Here is a 20,763-nt window from a genome sequence, read left to right as displayed (position 1 = left end):
AAACAACCAATTAAAATCTGATTAAAAACAATTTTAAAAACTCATTTTTCAACTGGGAAGATACTAACATAAATATATATATATTATTATAGAGATAAAATACTAATATAGATTTTTGTTCAAAAAAAAAAATATAACTACGAAGAGAATCTAAACCAATTTAGTACAGAGAAAAAAAGTTGGAATCTGCACAGATACTTTTCCTTTTATTTGTCTTAATAGAATGTATATTAGATGTCTTTTGCATTTTGATCAAAAAAAAAGAATGTATATTAGATGAAGAATAATAATTTTATATGTTGGTTTAGTCCGAAGGATAATGAGAGAAAAAAAAAGAGGAATCATTTTCTCGTGGTAAGGACAAAAGCTGGCCCGCCATTTGTCTGCATCATTTCAGTTCTCTCACTTAACCTTTACTCCGAAGACATGCTTTTTCTTCATTATTGCTTTTTAAGGTTATTATAGTCATTTCTTCTCACTATTAATTTAATAATGGACACATTTTTTTTTTTTATCATCTGATATTTTATAATGGACACATTTAACTTTTTGTTTTATTTATTATTTTATGTTAACAAATTAGTGCAAAATCAAAACCACTGAGCGGGAAGGAAAGTAATTCCCGAGATGAGCGCAAATAAGAAAAAAAAACTGTCATTTTATATTTAACCTAAAGAGGTTTAATAAAAACGAGTAAATGATATTTCTTTCTCTCTTTTATTATCCCTTCTTCATCTTCTTCCTCTCTCCACACCGCTCATTCGTCTCTCTTCTTCTCAGACAACTCTCTCTCTCCCTCTGTCTATTAGGTATTTTTAATATCTATCTAATTTTAAGAGAAGTTGTTAGGGCTTTCCTTCTCGCCACTGAATATCTATTTGATTTTTTTTTCGTTTGCTTTGGGAATGAAAGTAACGTTTTTTTCTTTGGGTACGTTTCGTTTTTTTCATGTTTGCTGAAGTTTCTTTTGTTCTTACAGGAAATGGAACGTATGGAAGCTGGGTTGAAGAGCAGTATCAGACAAGAGATGGCTTTGAAAACGACTCCTCCGGTTTACGAAGAGTTTCTCGCTGTAACAGCCGCTCAAAATGACTTTTCCTCCGAAGATTTCTCCGTAGACGACTTACTTGACTTGTCAAACGACGACGTTTTCGTCGAGGAAGAAGAGGCCGCTGAACCCAAGGCTCAACAAGAGGTTCTGCTCTGTGTCTCCTCCGAGCAACCAAACGACGTCGAAGAAGTACTTCCCCCGGGAAACGAGTTTGGTTCTCTCCCTTCAAACCAACTCCCCGTACCGGTAAATTCTTTTTTATTTCCTTAAACCAAATTACAGAGATAATTAATCCTTAATATTTTATTTTTATTTTTTTTGTTATTAGATGGATGAATTAGCGGACCTTGAGTGGCTGTCCCATTTCGTTGACGATTCCTTCACGGAATATTCGGCTCCTAACCTCACCGGAACACCGGCTGAAAAACCGGCTTGGTTAACCGGTGACCGGAAACACCCGGTGACTCCAGCCTCTGAAGAGTCTTGTTTCAAGTCCCCTCTTCCAGCCAAAGCTCGTAGCAGACGGTACCGTAATGGACTCAAGGCCTGGTCGCTTGGCTCCTCGGGTCCTTCTTCATCGAGTTCCACCTCCTCCTCTTCCTCCTCTTCGGGTCTTTCCAGCCCGTGGTTCTCCGGTGCTGAGCTGCTCGAGCCTGACTTCACGTCCGAGAAACCTCCTGTTCCCAAGAAGTACAAGAAAAGGTCGGCAGAGTCTGTTTTCAGCGCTAAGTTGCAGCAGCAGCAGCCGCAGCGACGGTGCAGTCACTGCGGCGTACAGAAAACTCCGCAGTGGAGAGCGGGACCGAAGGGGGCTAAGACGCTTTGCAATGCGTGCGGTGTTAGGTATAAGTCGGGTCGGTTACTACCGGAGTACAGACCCGCTTGTAGCCCGACCTTTTCGAGTGAGCTCCACTCCAACCACCACCGCAAAGTCATAGAGATGCGGCGTAAGAAAGAGCCGACCGATGACAGCTCAACCGGTTTAAACCAGCCTGTTAAGACCCCACAAGCTGTACCAAGTTTTTGAAGAAATAGAGCCTTGAAATTAGGACAGAGATGTAGGACCTGATTCAGTCTCAGTTTTAGTCCATTTTTAGTTTCTCATTAACTGTTATGTTGTATATTACTTTCATTTTTTTTGTAGCATTTTACTTTAATTATCTTAGTTTTCTTTTTCATGCTAGGAGTATGAGTCTCATCAGTTCTTAGTAAACTGATTATGTCAAAATGTCATATTATTATTGTGCCTGTATGAGTTACTTTCAGTTCCCTTTTCAATGTTTTTCTTTGGTAGCAAAAAGTTTGTTTAGATGAATTTTTAATAAGTTACATTTCAAATGTTATGAAAACGTGAAGTTAATGTATAGGTTGGAATTGGTCTACAACTTTAATTACTATGCCCATTAATGAATAGACCAAACCAAAACTGACACCATTATGCCTATCATGCTCATGCTCATGCCAGTCTCATTCTTTTTCTTTTCTTGAGCTAAAGCCTAAAATATTTTCTTTTTGTTACTTCTACTCTAATTCTAAACGGGAAAATCGTATAAAAAACCTTGAAAGTGTCACTTACTAGCACTTTAAACCTTGAAGTTTTTTCGATAGCACTTTTAACCTTCAAAGTGACATTTTTATCATAAAAAACCTTCAAACAAGAAAAATGACTGGTTGAACAGGTTAAAAACAGTTTTTTTTTCAAAAAATAAATATTTAATTAATAAAATAAATAAAAAATTAATAAAAATCGAAAAATTTAACAAAAAACTCACAAATTAAAAAATGAGAAAAATAAATAAATATTTAAAAATTAAATAAAAAATAACAAAAAATTCAAAAAATAAATAAGATCAAATTAAAACGGAGAAAAATAAAAAAATCATAAATTTAAAAAAAAAGTGAAATTTTTTTAAACTGTTTTTTAATTTTTATTTTTAATTTTTTAGTATTTATTTTTTATTTTATAAAATTTTAAACCATAATTCCAAAACCTCACCCCTTAACTCTAAATCCTAAAGTTTGGATTAATTAACCCAAGGGGTATAAGTGTATATTTACCTCTTTAATGAAACTTATTTTTGTGACTTTGAGCCTTGAATACTAGTTTGAGAACAAAAACTTGGTTTGGTGTTATCTTAGTCTCTTTTTTTATCAATACATATCTCCAATGATAATTTTCGACATTATATTTGAAAATGAAAAAAAAAACTTTTTGAATTTTCAATTTTTTGAAATTTATTATTATTTTTTCTGTATTTTAATTTGATCTTATTTATTTTTTTATTTTTAGTTATTTTTTTATTTAATTTTCTAAATCTTTATTTATTTTTCTCACTTTTTTTAATTTATGAATTTTTTGTTAAATTTTTCGATTTTATTATTTTTTTTGTTTATTTATTAATTAAATAATTTTTTTTTGAAAAAAAATTGTTTTTAACCTGTTCAGCAGGTCATTTTTCTTCTTTGGAGGCTTTTTATGATAAAAATGTCACTTTGAAGGTTAAAAGTGTTAGTGAAAAAACTTCAAGGTTTAAAGTGCTAGTAAGTGACACTTTCAAGGTTTTTTATGCAATTTTCCCAATTCTAAACCATGTGTTTCTCTTTTGTTGCTTAGCGACTTTTTAGTCTCTAGCTTTTTTTTTGTATCTCTATGTTTATGTTAGAAAACGTATAAGCTTATTAGTCTGTAAATATGGGGAAAAGAATCGTTAAATTGGTCATTTAATAATTGCTTATCGGTTAGCTACATATGGTCAGTTCTTGATATTCATAGTTCTACTAAATTTTAGTCGTCGTTTTGTTAAAATTTTAAACTTGGAAACTAAATGACGAAGAGCCCTTGTTTAACGCCCAAAATGGTTGACTGTAACTTAATCTTCTTGACTTGGTAACATCAATTACGTAAATGAGTTTTTAGTTTCACGAACTGTAGTAGATTAATCAACCATTTCTCTTGATTAACAACATGTCACGTGATGGTCAACGCGGTATCCTCAATTTTGTATAATTCTTGAAAGTATAATAGTCAATTTAATAGTTTTTCTTAAATTTTAACACAAGTCATGTTAATGTCTTACATAGACTTCACCGCTATCTTTATTACGTTCAAGCACCGATATTGTTCAATCGAAATCCGTTGAGAAACCACCGACAGTGAAATATTATAACTGTAGTGACATGTTAAAACTAAACTATTATTAACTAACCAAGCTTTAATGCATGTATTAATAAGACATCTAAAGTGTAGAGGGAAACCTTCTTCCGTTAAAGATAAAGTCTGTTCCCAAAGTGAAAGTATTATGGAGAGTGTGTTCAATTTTAAGTTTGAGGTGATTTAATTTTTAGTGATTTTTAAATAATTTTATATGATTAGAGATTTTAATACAATTTTTTGTTAAACTACAATTGAATCTCATTTAAAATCATAAAATTTAAAATATTTTTTAACTAAGAAATTCCATCCAAACACTATGAAAATCATGAGAATTTTACAATTTAAAATATTCCAATAACAGTAAATTTTAGAACATTTTACAAAATATCAAATTCAATAACACAGAATTTTAAATAATTTTTAAATGTATATTTGAATAACAATGAATTTATTATTTTAATAGAAATTATCTCAAACTCAGTTAAATACACCACTAAATATATGGTCCGGATGACATTCTTGAATAGCTCATGTAACTTTCTAGAATCATTACGCTATTTTTTTCCGAATAACCACTTGTTGGTAAATTTTCTTTTGTATAACCACTTATCTTCTAATATCATTCATTCTAGTACTGATAACATGTGATATGCATTAACAATGAATATATAGATTAGGGTTGGCCAATAACGGTATTAAATATACGTAGTAAATTAGTAATAATCAATTTGTTTGGCTTATATGTGACCGGCTTTTTTTTTTCAGTATACCCACCGTTTTTATTAATAGAGTATGTCAAGTATAAACTACGATAATAATAGAAGGGTCAGCAAAACTGAAACATATCTATAAATTCAAAAGAACAGTAACAGATCATGGTATCATCTCCCTATATAAATAGGACCATGTAGTGTAATAATTAAGACATTCTATGCATGATATTTCTTTTTTTTTTCTTTTGACAACGGAATCAGTAGTGTTAAAAATGAACACTAGCACGTTCATTTTTGAATATTAGCCTGCTTTGAGTTTTGACTTTCGATAGATGGAGACAAATGGAGTGGAAACAATCGAGTGTACCGAGTTCGCCTAACTTGTTTGACTTATTATCAAGGTGATAATAGTCTAGTTCCACGTGTTAGGCTTCTTCCTGGCACTTATACGGGCTTAGCAAAAGCCCATTAATGATATAAACAACAATATCAAGAGGGAATTTGATGGCCCAACCAAGGTATATGGATCAAAGCAATACTCGCAATGATCTTTACTGAAGTGAAATGGTCCTGACCAGTGATGTTTAAAATATTTGTTTCTCCAGGTTCAGGTTCAGCTGTATTTTCCTCGAATCATATGTCAGAGACCTTTCAAACTTCTTTGCGATCTCGTTCTTCTTATGTTGTAGAAGTTCCAACGTATTGGTGATAGAAAAGCAAACTCTTATTCAGAGTTCTTTATGACAGAAAGCACAACTGAGTACACCGTCTACAACGTCAACAATGGAATGCAAAACCAGACATTACCAAAACAAACCACAACATGACTTGAAAGAAAGTGTATTAAGACGAAATGTATTGTCGACAAATTTTGAAACGATCAAGACTTGTTGCAGGCACGGGAGACCATCACGACCAGCATGACCACGATGGAGAGCAAGACCGAAGTCTTCAGCTTTTCCTCAAGCCAATTGTTGAATTTGGCATCTTTCCCCTTCTTGTTAACACCGTCATCATTGTGACTATTCAAGAGCTCTACCACGAGCCTTGTTATTTTCTTAAACACTTCGTTGGCCTTAACCATTGTGTTGTCAAATACCCATTTTATGAAATCCACTGCTGCGTTATTCTCCCCGGGAGTTTCATCCGAACTCTCCTCATCTGTTATTAGGAGTACATAAAGACCGAACAAGCCAATGAGAACTCTCTCAAACTAAAGGCTTAAAAACTAACCAATATGTTCTGCCTTTACCTTGACTTATGCCATTGTTGTAGAGATCCTTAATCTCTCTCACCACCTCGTTGTTCATCACCGCATCCCACACCGCTTTGTCAGATGACAATGATATTACCATTCTCTGCACAAATTGTTAGAAGCCTTAGATCATGATACAACGTAATGACCAGTTAAATATCAAACTAAAAGAATAATCTACATTTTCGATAAAGTTCACTATCAAATAACACATTCGATAGACGATAGGAAGACAAAGTAGATAAGAAAGTTTCCCAAACAGAAAAGAAAACGAATATTGGATTTTTTTAGGCTGTATAAATAGTTAAATACGGGATTGTAAATACATTTATTCACATAATCAACATACAACCCATAAAACATGTCTTTGTCTAAATCGAGTTTCTCTCAGTGTTCTTGTTTTTTTTTCAACTTTAATTCTCGTTTGTTCACAACAAAGTTCTCTTGATTTTTTTTTTTTTGTAGGATTCAAGAATACGTAATAGAACAAGAGAGAATTTTGAGCTTAGTGAATCAAGAAATAAAAAAAAAAAAATCACCTGGACAGACGGTTCGGTACGCAGAAGGTCAAAAGCATTGTAAACCTGATCATAAGCATGAGGCTGCAAGACTCTTGAATGGCACAGCTGCACCGAAGGCTCCATCCAGTCCGAATCAGACCCAAATGAAGGAGCTTGATGAACCATTCCTGTCGCTATGGGGCTCTGGTTTCCCCCACCATTTTCAGGATAGCTCTCGTATTTGTCTCTAACCAGCTGAGAAAACGAACTTCCATCGAAAACCCTTCAAGAAAACAAAAAAAAATCAACAGTTACTCACGTTCTCATTAAACAAGAGAGCATGTTCTAGAATTCATAAGAAACAAACAGCTTGAGACAACAATTTCAAAGGTTAGGTACAAACAAATATGTGGGGTTAACTTGACACGAAGACAGTAATCCCAGAAGCAAACAAAACGAAAGTTAGTTAAGAGAACATCCATCTTCTTTTAGTTCATTAAATCAAAGACAATTCAATCACACTCAGAAAATAAGAGAGTTAAATTTCAGACAATCTATCAAAGCCAAGACACTTCTCGTCTCTTTCTCTCTCTGTTACTTTTTCGTACGATTAATCTCGTGACCACCAAAATATCTACCAATTAAAGCTCATCCACATGTACGAGATTAATAGTCAATTCTAATCATTGATACAAGTTTCAAACCTCAAAAATTCTCATCCAACCAATCACAAACACAAACACACACAAATAAAGAGAGAAACAAAGATGATGATTACTGCTGGAGAGCAGAGACAGCATCATGGACTTCATCAACAGACGGAACAGAGCCAAAAACAGAGTCATCTTCCTCTGTTCCTTCCTCCGAAACCCACTCGAAGTCTTCATAAGCGCCGGAGTTAATAAACGAAAAAGCTCCGCCGCTCCATCCGGCGGTCGCAGCCACCGGAAAATTCAACAGCGACCCTGACGCCGCAGAAAGCGTCAGGTTGTTCGACCCAGAAGAAGATCCGAGTTTATGATCACCATGAGCAACCGATGCGTTTCCAGCCGGAGTCGTCGACGAAGACGCCGGAGATGAAGCGAAGGGATCTTGAATTCCGCCGTTGGCTACGCCGGTTCTCGTCATAGCGCGTCCAGCGGCGCGTAGCATCCCTCCGCCGCCACCCATGGGTCCTCTTCCTCCACCAAACATGACGACAACAGAAAAAAGTTTTACTCCGACAGGTTTTCGTACGTTAAACTCGGTGATCAGTTTTTGTCTTTTTGGTGGTCTAGTGAAGCGGATCTATGAATGTGTCTGTTTTTAAGTTTGCTATTTCGTAGGTTTCTTACAACAGTTTGACGATTTCGAGGAGACGGATAAGATTTAAATGTTTTAAAATATATAAATGTTTCTTTTAATGGATTTTCTCAGAATATATTTACTTTCTTTGCTTTGCTTGGTCCTTCTTCTCCACGACACGCTTATCCATTCCTCTGTTTTCTATCGCATTAAATACAATATATATACTTCTATAGTTGTACCAGTATTTTTTTCATAATTGGATATTTGTTCCCGAATTTATATGGTTATATTTGAGTTCCCAAAAACGAAAGCTAACACATAACTAAAATGAATACTAATGATTTGATTTTTCTATGCGTTAATTCGTATATTACACTCAATAGGACTCCAAAACCAATTTGAAATTCACAAGACATTTCGTATGGAAAAGGAGTATCAACACTAATTGAAAAAATAATACGAACATATATACTACAATTCAGCTTTCTTATTATGTATAAATCATGTGTCCGAAAGATTTATCAGTATGTGTCATGATCGGATATGCATGTATACATGCATTTGATGGAGGTTCTGGTGTGGAGACAAAGAAGAGATAATATTCACATATATTCTTTTCAAAGAGCATATGAACGATTACATGAGATATTAACAGGAAAACACTATGGCATATATTATACATGAAAAACAAAATGGTACCTCTTTTTTTGATTTAATATTCATATAAGTTTGTACAATTTTTTTGTAGGCTTGGGCATTCGAGTCTTCGGAACCAGTTGCTTTCGAATTGTATTCTTCAAATCTTAGACATTTGGATCCAATAGCTATTTGTAAACTTTATTCGGATTCGGTTCGGTTTTCTCGAATCCGGTTATGTTTGGATATATAATTAAAATATTTGTAAATACCCAAAATTTTCGGATCCATATCAAATCTGGACCGGGTTTGAGTATTTAGGATCTGAAAAAAGCATGGAATATCCAAACTCCATCAAAATTTGGTATCTTTCATATATATATATATATATATATATAACTTTATAAAAGGACTTAAATAAATTATTAATAATTAAAACAAAATATTTTGGTACTCTAAATTTTACATTTAAAACTTTATATTTCTTGAAAATACTATAAAAATAACAGTAAAGATTGTTAACAAAAAGACATTTCATATAAATCATAAAAGAAGATATAGAAAATACAACATAAAAATCATAGTTTTGGATATTCATGTTATTAAGTCGGGTATAAATCGGTTTTTATCGGGTCGGGTCTATTTGGGTTGATTCTTTTCAAGTCAGAATCTATTCGGATAGTTTTTTTTCGGTTCCAATTCTTTCCGGTTGAAGAATTTTAGATCAATAAAGTTGTAAATTTTCGGTTTGATTCGAAGTCGGTAATTTTATATCGGCTCCGGTTTGGATTTTCGAGTCCGGGTAAAATTTCTAGGCATAATTTTTAGTATACCATCAAGTGTAATTTAATTTAGACGAACTAAACCTCAATGTTTTATTTTGAAGAAGCTTTAGTGAACCAACATGTGCCACTTAACTTAGTTTATATAGAAAAATATTTATCTTTTAACTTCAGTGGTAGTAGGTTCGTATATATATCTGTAATACCGATTTTTAAATTGGAAAGTGAATATTAACATCCAACTTGAAAAAAGCTAAGTCAAAACTATCTGCGTTCGAGTTCAAGTGCTTTTGTAATATGATGAGTTTGTATAGTACCGTTGATAATCTGATGTCGTATAGACTAACAGTTTTCCTTAACATGCTTAATTCCTCATGAGAATTTGGATTAACTACTAAATGAATAACTGATTTAATATCACAAAATCAGAGTCGAGAGTTTTAACATAACTAAACCAAATATACAAGAGATATAGTTATATATATATCTGTAATATAAACAACATTTCAATCGGAATACGTCGTGTAAATGTGATCCAGAAATCTTCTTTAAATGGTCTCCTTTGGATCCTATTCTTAAGTTTGAGTTTTGGCACGGATTCGATGATATGATCGATGCAAGAAAAATCAAAAGATGTGATGATTTAAAAAAATAAAAGATGGGATCCTATTTTTACGTTGAAGCCACCCGTCTAAGCCATTGCCATTGGGAAATTAACATTTTGGTATGGCTAAGGACAAAAGAGAAACACATGGTAACACGTGATTAGTCTGGAACATTTTTATGGAGCCAGTATACTTATGTATAATTCAAAAAAAAATACAAAAAGAATTGTTTCTTTGTGTCTTCAATTTAATGTTTTTTTGGTAAGAAATGCTAGTTTTAAATTGAAATTTTCTGTAAAGTTTTCTAAATATTTAGAGAATTAATATTTTAATATTTTTTATTGTTTGTAATAGCATAATTATTCAGAGTTAAAAATATATTTGGAGAATTTATAAGTCGAAAATATAATTTCTATATTTTTCAAAAATGTATACCCATTTTATATGTATTAGAAGCGTGATTCGAGTTTTTAGTATATTTGCCATTTTGAGTTTTTTTTTTAAATTGATAAGATAATTTGTTGCTTTACTTATTTTTAATAAAATGGTTTTAAAAAGAGTTGCTTGATAAAGTGGGTAAATGTCTAAATGTTAACGAAACAAAGAAAAAGAGCGATAGCGTGTGGGCCTCATCCACTCAATTTCCGGGTTACCATGCTTACTATCTAATTTATGGTGACGAATGATTGCATGAGTGTCATTTTCCTTCGCACTAGCATATATAAATACCTTAGCAACTTCTTGTCATTATTCCCAGCAAAACTGCATGTGCACTTATCCGGACAATAAAGTTTGAATTGTTTGGTACCATTCACTGAATCAATTATTTTTAACCGGTCATAGAAAGATGTAACAAGGCCATCTTGGTACGATGAATAAACAAGTTGATCGAATACAAAAACCATTTCAAAATCTCTTTTTCTTGAATTTTTTTTTTTTTTGGTAAAAAAAAAGGTGTTTTCACCTCTTTACCGGGAACCCAAGCAATGTAAATAGTCCCTCCCAGCGCGAATCGAACCCGGGTGGCGGAAGTTACAGCCGCAACCCCTTTACCACCAGAGCTGACTCGTTCTGGTCTTTTTCTTGAATTTTTGTTTGAAGAGAAGATTAAAAGGCCATGTGTTGATTCCTTTTCCACATTTAGTAACTGTTGTTAAGCTGTATTAATAAGGGCGGAGGAGGGCCAGTACCCCATAAATTTGGAAAACTTGTTTAATTATCATCAAATATGTTATATTGACTCCAACCCAAAACATTCTTGAACCCTATTAAATTTAGTCTTAACTACAAATCAACAAAAAAACTATAATATATTAGTCTATAATTTAATAATATATAATTAAAAAAGTAAACCCTTAAAATTAAATAAGCACAATTATTTCTTTAATTAGTTTATATTTTATTTTCTTCCTTTTTATGTATATAGAATATTAATTTGTGTTTATTGAAATCAAGTTCAATTCAGGAATTTAGATTAAAAATTATACCCTTTTGATTTTATTCCTTTATAACTTTAGAATTAATTTTAATCAAAGTATTAGTAATTTCTTATTTTAAAGAAAAAAATAATTGGAAAAACTTATACTACATTAAAAATTTCAGTTTTGCGATTCCATCAAAAATAGTATTTTAAATAAATTATATTATAAAACTAATAATGCATATATAAAATTTAAAATAGCATAAAAGTTAAATTAATAATATTTTTTTTATTCGAATAATGTAAAGTACATAATGTTAATTAATGATAATATTTTTTATTTTCTTAACTAAATATAATATGACACCCGTTAAAATAATTTATGGCCAAGTCACCGGCTGTATTTTATAAACTTTAGTTGTTTAGGTTGGCCGAAACCACACGGACATTTCCGTTTTAACCAAATCGGTTAACAAAATAGACCAATCTAAAGTAAAATATGTTAAGTCTAGGCTTTTCATTGCTGATTACTATATCCCTTATATATTAATTGAGGAACATTTGAAAAGATATAACCTCAATTTTGTATTAATTAAAAGAGGCCCCAATGCATAGGTGTCACTCAATTAGGTAGTCAATTACATTCAATTGAAAAATAAGTAGGTCCACATTCGATTTTTATATGTTGTTAGATACATAAGTTGGTCAAACTATATGATATAATGATATGATATGATATTTTCTTTCCTTAAATAAAACCTACGGAATTATCATAAATGACTAATATATATATGACAATTAATGAGTTTAATAATAAAGATTTCATAACAATGTATATCTCTTCCATCATTTTTGTTTAATTTTATATTATTAAAATAAATTAAACAATCAAATTAGCTATAAAAATAAAATTTAGATTTTTTCGTATATGTTATATTTTAAATTTTTAAAAACGACAATAAATGACTAAAACTATTAAAATTATTATGTTAAAAATTAATGATCAATGGTTTAACATTTTTATTATAAGAAGATACACATGATTTTAAAACCATATGAGTAAAAAATATTATTTAATAATAAAATAAATATATATATATATATTAAACACTATATACCATAAGATTACATAAATATTTTAATATTAAAACTTTCAATGAATTTTCAAGAACATTTATAAATTATAAACTTATTAAAAATTTCAGATTGAAAATTTTGTTATCGATGATTTAAATATTTTGTTATAAAACGATATGAACGATCATAGAACCGTATGATTATAAATTCTTATTTAATAAATAACTATACAAAATATACTATTCCTAGAAAAATAAGTTGGTCCATCTTAACTTATATTACACTTTTTATTAAACTAACTATCGAATTGATAAATAACGTACCAAAAAATGTTTTGCACTTTCCTTAAATAAAAGCTACGAAATTACCTAATATGATTAACGTATATGTGAAAATTAATTATAATGAATAATAAATATTTGATAACAATTTTTGTATCTTAGTTCTTTTTTTAATTTTATATTATTAAAATATATTTAAAAATCACATTAAATATATAATAAAAACATTTATATTTTTCTTATATGTTATATTTTGAATTTTTCAAAACATCTATAAATTATTAGAAATTTGAAGATCCCCACTCTGAAAATTTTGTGATCAATAGATTATTTTTTTTGTCATAATAAGTTACAAATGATCATAAAATTGTATTAATATGAACTTTTATTTAATATTATAAGAAGATACACATTATTTTAAAACCATATGAGTAAAAATATCATTTAATAATAAAACATATATATTTATATATATATATATATATAGATTATACTATATACCATAATATTACATAAATATTTTAATATTAAAACTTTCAATGAATTTTCAAAAACATTTATAAATTATAAACTTATTAAAGATTTCACATTGAAAATTTTGTTATCGATGATTTAAATATTCAGTTATAAAATGATATGAATGATCATAGAACTGTATGATTATAAATTCTCATTTAATAAATGACTATATAAAATATACTATTCTTAGAAAAATAGGTTGGTCCATCTTGACTTACATTATATTTTTTATTAAACTAACTATCGAATTGATAAATATTCTACCAAAATTTTTTTTCCACTTTCGTTAATTAGAAGCTACGAAATTACCTAATATGATTAACGTATATATGAAAATTAATTATTATGAATAATAAATATTTGATAACAATTTTGGTATCTTAGTTCTTTTTTTTTAATTTTATATTATTGAAAGATATTAAAAAATCACATTAAATATATAATAAAAACATTTATATTTTTCTTATATGTTATATTTGAATTTTTCAAAACGTCTATATATTATTAGAAATTTGAATATTCCCACTCTGAAAATTTTGTGATCAATAGATTATTTTTTTGTTATAATAAGTTACAAATGATCATAAAATATAACGCATATGAATTTTTATTTAATAAATATTCAAACTAAATAATATATATAAACACTAATGATTTAAAGCAACAAGATTGGCTGATCAATTTAGTCGTCCAGTTGAAATCTTTCAAAAGTATGTGAAAGACTAAAGTCAAAGTAAATATGGATTTAGAATAGTAGTTATATTTTACTAACCAAATACCGAAAAAAACTGAACCGAACCGAAACCAACCCGATATCCGGGTTGAACACCCGTAATCCAAATGAAGCCAAACTATTGTTTCATTCTCCAAAATATAATAAAAATAATAACTTAATTCCGCGCAAGGCGCGGGTCTTATCCTAGTTTATAATTACAAGAGTACTATAAATAAATTATATCCAACAATGTGTAACTTAAAGTTATATATTAATTAAAAACTAGATACGGACCCGCGCTGTGCGCGGAAATTGTTTCTCAAAATTTCATAAATTTTTTTTTAATCTATATTATACTATTATCAAATTTGTGGTTTATATTTTGAAAACATCTTTCTTTGGATATTATATTTTTTCTACATGTATAGTATTGCTGTGTGTTTTAATATAGAAGTTAGATTGTATATAGTGTTAGTTTTAAATGTATAGTATTCATAATTAATTGGTTGGTTTAATTTGGTTATTGAAGCTTTAACACGTCGTAACGTATCGACCATCGATCAAACAAAATTTACCGATATAATGACGAAATCAGTTGAGACTGATTGTCACAGATGTTTCTTAACACATGCATGAGGTTTGGTAAGTCCATAAACGTAAGATTCAAGGTAATAATCGTCAACCCTAATTCTTATAATCCGTATATTCTTAAACGTCTTCAAAAACTAAAGTAATAGGTTTCTTATTTAGTAAGATTAAAGATTACATAAACCAACCGAGAAGGTAGCGACAAAAGTGATGATTTTTTGTTTCAGCTAATACTCATTTTCTTCTCTAATGTTTGTTCTCCATGATTATAATCTTTGATTCATGTCTCATCTTATCTAAATCGTTTGAAAAGTTTTGTTTTTGTTTGGTTAGACTATTGATTACCATTCTGGATGTCTCCGATAGGTAACGAATCAGTAAAAACTCTTATTTGGTTACTTGTCCTGACTTTGTTTAACTCTCCTCCCTTTTCACGAACTAATTTTCAGGCCAGCATCTGAATTTCGAATATTTCTTCCTTTCTAAAGGAACAACAATCTGGAGATTATTTCATTTAAAAAAACATTTATCAGTTTTTGTTTCAAACACTTGGCTTGTTGCTTCGCATATATGGGGACTGAACTTGGTTTGATCTAAAACATACAGAGGTTAGTATACAATCCTAAACTAATTGTTTTATATTCTCAAACAAAATATGATTCTTTTCAGTGCAATACATTCTGTATAATGGTTTAGAAATAGGTTGTTTTAGATCGATCAAATTGTTTGGATTTAAAATGGGTTTCACTAAATTAAATATAGGATGAAATAAAATGGTTGAAGCAAGGGGGTAGTGTCATGTGTTCCTTAGTTACTCGTGATGTGTTTTGTTTCACTTACACATTTAATTACTTACTCGAGCTAATGCTCTTGTCATATGTCATGTTTGACCACAATAATTAAGTAACTTAGGAGGTGTTAGTGGGGATGAGATTTATAATGAGTCTAAGTCTAGTGTTATTGGTTTATAGATTCTCATATTCTCATTAAAATCTATTGTTATTGGTTTGATGATTCTATAATTCTATACAAAATCATTTGTTATTCAAAAAGTTTATATTTTAATGATTCTACAAATCTATTAAAGTAAGTGTTATTGGGAGTTGAATTCTTATCATTTTAACTCACAAATTAAGATTTTGAGAATACTACATGTTTACCTTGAATTCTTAGAATCATTACATTACTTTATTTTCATAGATTTTCACAATATACAAAATTCTCTACATCTCTTTCCAAATTTAACAAATCTCTCAACTTTTAATATCAACCAACTCTATAAAAATGTAAGTCCCACTAACACCCCCTTAATAACTCAGTGAGAAATTAAAAAGGGATGATCCTATATGATAGTCACACATGGTAGACTCTGATCACTGAATTTAAATAAAATTTTCAGTGATAAACATAAACGACATCATATTATATAGGAAATGGTATTATTTTTTTCTTTCAAACTAAGGAATAATATGTAAAAACGATTTAAAAGACTATATTAGAGATGTAACACAAACAATACTAAACTTTAGAAGAAAATAATGAAACTTACCCTTTGCTCTGCAAGAATGAGTTCTAAAGAATCTCCACCGAAAGTTGTGTTGTAAGGTCATTGTGAATTTTAAAGCTAAAACGTTAAGGATGGTTCAGAATATTTATTCTTATTTATAATGATGATTGGCTAAATAGATGAGTGAGTCAGGTACAATTCGTATGGCATATTTTTTTCTGTTTTAAAGAACAGAATATATACCAAATCGATACATATTTGTTTGTTATTTGTTACATAATTTTCGAGTAGATTAGGTATTATATTTATTTAGTATAAAATCTAGTAACTAATCAAATTAATATGTCGGATGGCATATTATTTTTCTGTTTTTAAGAATAAAATAATATTTTTGTTATTCCTTATATTGTTTGCGATAGATTATAGATATGTATATGATTTGAAAGTTCGACAAAAAAAAGATATATATATATATATATATGATTTGAACACATTTTTATTAGTTATGATATTGATTATAACACAGATAATGAAACTAAATAAATATTCTTTAGGCATATACTGTTTTTAGATTGTAATTGTTTGAAAAATAAGTTGTTTAACTTATCTAGTTTTAGATTTGTATATTGTTTAGAAATTGGTTATAAAATATTAACACAATGTGATATTTAAGCACATTTTTATCACGTGTTTATTATTCAAACCAAATATAAGTATAGAGATTTTTATAACGGTGAGTCAGATGAAACTGGGACAAATAAGAACTGAACTGATTATGGTTTGATGCAGGTATAGTTCCTGAACTGAAGAGAAGCAAGCAAACGATCATTCATGTCTAATTATTTTTAGTAGTCAAACCATTGTTTAAGCAGAGAAGCAAGCAAATAATCATTTATGTCTAATTATTTTCAGTAGTCAAGCCATTCTTTAAGCAGAGAAGATAAACCGATTAGTAGAAGAGATTCTAAAGTTTCTATTATTCAATAGTATTCCATAACCGAAAGCATTTTTATTTGGTTTATAGTTTGGTTGACCAAATTATTTTCTTCCGAAATTTATATTTCGGTTAACTGACTTTATATTTTGGTTTATATTTAAGTTAACCGAAACAATAATTTAGTGGTAGATTGGTTTAATTTAAGTTATATGTCATAATCTTTTTTAAAATATGAAACGCGTGTATTTAGTCCCAACTTGTGGAATAGGTCCAAAAATAATGTATGCCACAGTAAAATTCAAATAGGACTCTATTTTAATAGATTAGATTAAACAATACTATGGAAAACAAATATCCAATGAATTGACTAGAATATTCGAACATCTGATGAGTACCTAGGAAATATTTGAATTCATTTCATCATTTGACTATATGCAAGTTATTGTGCCGTGAATGAGAGCGCAGAGCCGCAGATCACCATTTATTGTATTCGTATTAAACAAAATAAAAACAAAAATTGAAGTACTTGTGAAAACCAATCTACCGGTTAAAATTTAAACAGCCTATTATGAACCCAGCACCACTATACATTAGACCATTATTGATGAGATTCTTAGGGATTTCTCAAATTTTTTAATAAATTAAAATAAAAAGCGATAAAACCGTCTTTCAAAGGAGAATTTTTGTCAAAAACCATGATGACTTTTTACCATTTATCATTCTTTTACTAGATTATATCCTCTAATTTTTTTTTTGGAGAAGCTCAGAGTTGTGCATCTGCATTAGCACGAAATGTCGAAATTAAATATTATTTTTTTGTTAGGAAAGGTCGACAACTAAAACCACCTGTTGGCCAATGGAGAGGGGTGTATATAAGTTCCCGTATTTGATAAATATATGTTTCCTAGGAAGAGGCTTATTTTGTAATCTCTTAGAACTTGCAAAGGGTTCAGATTGCTTGCAAACGTGCACTAAGTTACTAGGTTTTGCAACGCCTAGTTATATACAACAAACATATATCTTTATTAAAATATTAGATAAGAGAAATCCTAATGATTCATTAAGAAGTTAGCATACAAAATATTAATTCTCCAGCTTCATAAGAACGTGTTGGGGTTTGCAGCCCCGTGATAGAATGAAAGATATTATATGAGGCTGAGATAATCATGGGATCATTTGGCTCTATATATAACTTTGTAAATCTTTTTTTTTACCAAAAAAAAATTTGTAAATCTTTTTAGAATCACATAATTTCCTAGTTACCTTCTCTCACTGGTTGTATTATATATATATAAATTAGGGGTTTTCCTAGGCTATTACCGGAATTTTTTGTTTTACAATTTTAATTATTTTTCTATTACAGTAGCTAAAAGCAAAAAAAAAGAGTAAGCTAACGGATTCATATTCGTAGCCATTAAAACCTAAAACCATTTTCAGTAGAGGCACTATTTTGGTAAGTTTTGCATAAACAACTTTCAAGCTGAACATTTATCATACCATTTTGTTACAAATGTAGAAGACTTCAGCAAATTTTGTGCTATAATACTCACACCACTGAACACTATTAACATATTGTTTTTAAAAAGTATTAGCTTAAATAAATATCTGATATGCTTATAATTTACTAGTTTACAAACATTTGAGATTTTGAGATGTCATTTGGTGTCTAAGTTCCTCAACTTAGCATTTAATTTATAGTTTTCAGTTTCTTTGATATGTGACTAAAATAAAAAATAAATCAGTTTTTTTGCATTATCAAAATGGTCAAACAGAAATGATCATTTGATCATTGTATATCATTTTTGCGGTAGTACACCGAGCCTCCATGAAAAAAAATTGTTACATTTGCCCCTTCATCTTAATTTGTTGCATACATACATGGTCTTTAGTTGCCTCATCATCCGTTTTCTCTCTTCGACTTTTTTCGGTTGAGTTCGTTGGGATTACTTTGTATTTTACAGGTTTGGTTGGGGCTGACGGACCTCATCTTTTACTTTTTTTTCTTTGTAATATTTAGGTTTGTTATAATAACAAATTTATAAAAAAACTGTATAAATTTGTAAACTGTAATCAAACAAGGGACACTCAAACTTTGTTTGGGTATTAAAACGAATAATCCCAACTTTGTAAAAAACTGTAATCAGTTTTGTCAACTTTGTAATCTTATTCGATTGATAATATAGTTGACAAAAAAACTGATAACATAAATTTTTTATAAAGGGGAGACATATAGACGTGAGGAAAGCAAAGGTCATGCCTGCAACTAAGAGCAAACGTAAGTTTTTTAATAATAGCGTTGAGAAATGGAATAATTAATTAATACTATCATCGAATAAATAGGAGTTAGGAGATAAACATGATTAAAATAATAACAACTAGACTTTGACCCGCGCAACCGCGCGGGTGTTTGTTTTTACTTTTTTTATATATAAATTATTATTTTTAAAAATTAGTGATATATTTTTTTAACATTAGTCATATACTTAAATATTTATATAACTATTTTAAATATAATAATTTTATAATTTACATGTTATAATTAATCATTTGGTTACTTCTTATTATATATTTATCTTATTGTATTTGCATTTAGTTATTAAGCAAATTAATATATTCATGAAAAAACATATTTGAAAATTATTTTGTATTTACTTTATGCTAAATTCTGACCCGTGTTTCAAAGCTGTATTTCTTTTTACTAATATTTTTTATGCTTATTCATTTTAGATAATATATTATTGTATATACAAAAGTCTAAGATATGTTAATTTTTAGACATGTATTATAAAGTTTGTTAATTTTAAGCCGTTCTATCATCATATTATATTTTTAAAATCAATTATTTATATTTATGAAAATAAATTTATAAATTTATCAATTGAATATATTTTTATCATATTTATTTAAGTATAATAATTTTATTTTAACATGATCATGACTATAAAGTGGATAAAATATGATATAATTTATTTATTTTTTATTTTATAAACGATAACTTAAAATACATTAAACTATTGTTAAAATACTCTTACACAGATTTATTAGAATTTTTAAATATAATATATAAATATATATATTTGAAATAAAAATATATTATGATTAAAGTAGTTATAAAGATTTTATATTATAAGCTTTAAAGAAATACATGTTAATTTTTATACATGTATTATATATTTTGCTTAACCATCTTACCAACGTATTAGATTTTATTTTTGAACATAAATATTTTATACTTATGAAAATAAAATTTATAAATTTAATACAATTTTATTATACTTAGCTCAATATAATATTTTTTAATATGATTGATTATAATTATATAATATATAAAATATTACAAAAATTTTTATTTTATAAACGATTACTGAATTTATTAATGTATAATAATATTTCAAAATAATTTTGAAATTAGTGAAAATATTTAAATATAATTTCGAAAATGAAGATCTTTTAAAAATCTTTTAAAACAGATTTGTTAGATTTTTAAAATAAATATATTTATACTTAAAATAAAAAGATATCAAAAGATATTATGATTAAAGTATTCTAAAGATTCTATGTATTATTAGTCCTAACAAAATATATTTAATAAGATTTCTAAGTGATGGTCCAAATTAAAAAAAAAATCACACATGAAAGAAGTCATGACTTCTCTTTTAATATATAAGATAGAGAATACTTCATTCTTTCATTACACACTCTCTTCTGTCACTACGATAATGAATGAAAATTCTGT

General features: G+C 28.9%; 2 protein-coding genes across 2 annotated transcripts; one reads left to right on the top strand and one right to left on the bottom strand.

Moving 5' to 3' along the window:
- Positions 1 to 585: 585 nt before the first annotated feature.
- LOC103862965 (GATA transcription factor 5) lies at positions 586 to 2,366 on the top strand. The gene is made up of 3 exons (XM_009140694.3): positions 586 to 809; positions 980 to 1,297; positions 1,380 to 2,366. Exons 2-3 carry the CDS (start codon positions 983 to 985, stop codon positions 2,076 to 2,078), a joined length of 1,014 nt encoding a protein of 337 aa, XP_009138942.1. The 5' UTR covers positions 586 to 809; positions 980 to 982; the 3' UTR covers positions 2,079 to 2,366.
- Positions 2,367 to 5,624: 3,258 nt separating this feature from the next.
- Positions 5,625 to 10,774, bottom strand: LOC103862954. Its single transcript, XM_009140684.3, has 4 exons — positions 7,452 to 10,774; positions 6,713 to 6,956; positions 6,171 to 6,276; positions 5,625 to 6,079 (listed from the first exon to the last, which is right to left on the bottom strand). The coding sequence occupies exons 1-4, from the start codon at positions 7,865 to 7,867 to the stop codon at positions 5,799 to 5,801; spliced, it is 1,047 nt and encodes a 348-aa protein (XP_009138932.1). The 5' UTR covers positions 7,868 to 10,774; the 3' UTR covers positions 5,625 to 5,798.
- Positions 10,775 to 20,763: the final 9,989 nt, after the last annotated feature.

This window comes from Brassica rapa, chromosome A01, assembly GCF_000309985.2.
Source record: "Brassica rapa cultivar Chiifu-401-42 chromosome A01, CAAS_Brap_v3.01, whole genome shotgun sequence".
Classification (NCBI taxonomy): Eukaryota; Viridiplantae; Streptophyta; class Magnoliopsida; order Brassicales; family Brassicaceae; genus Brassica; species Brassica rapa.
Note: the sequence above shows the minus strand (reverse complement) of the source record. Positions and strands in the feature narration are given on the sequence as shown.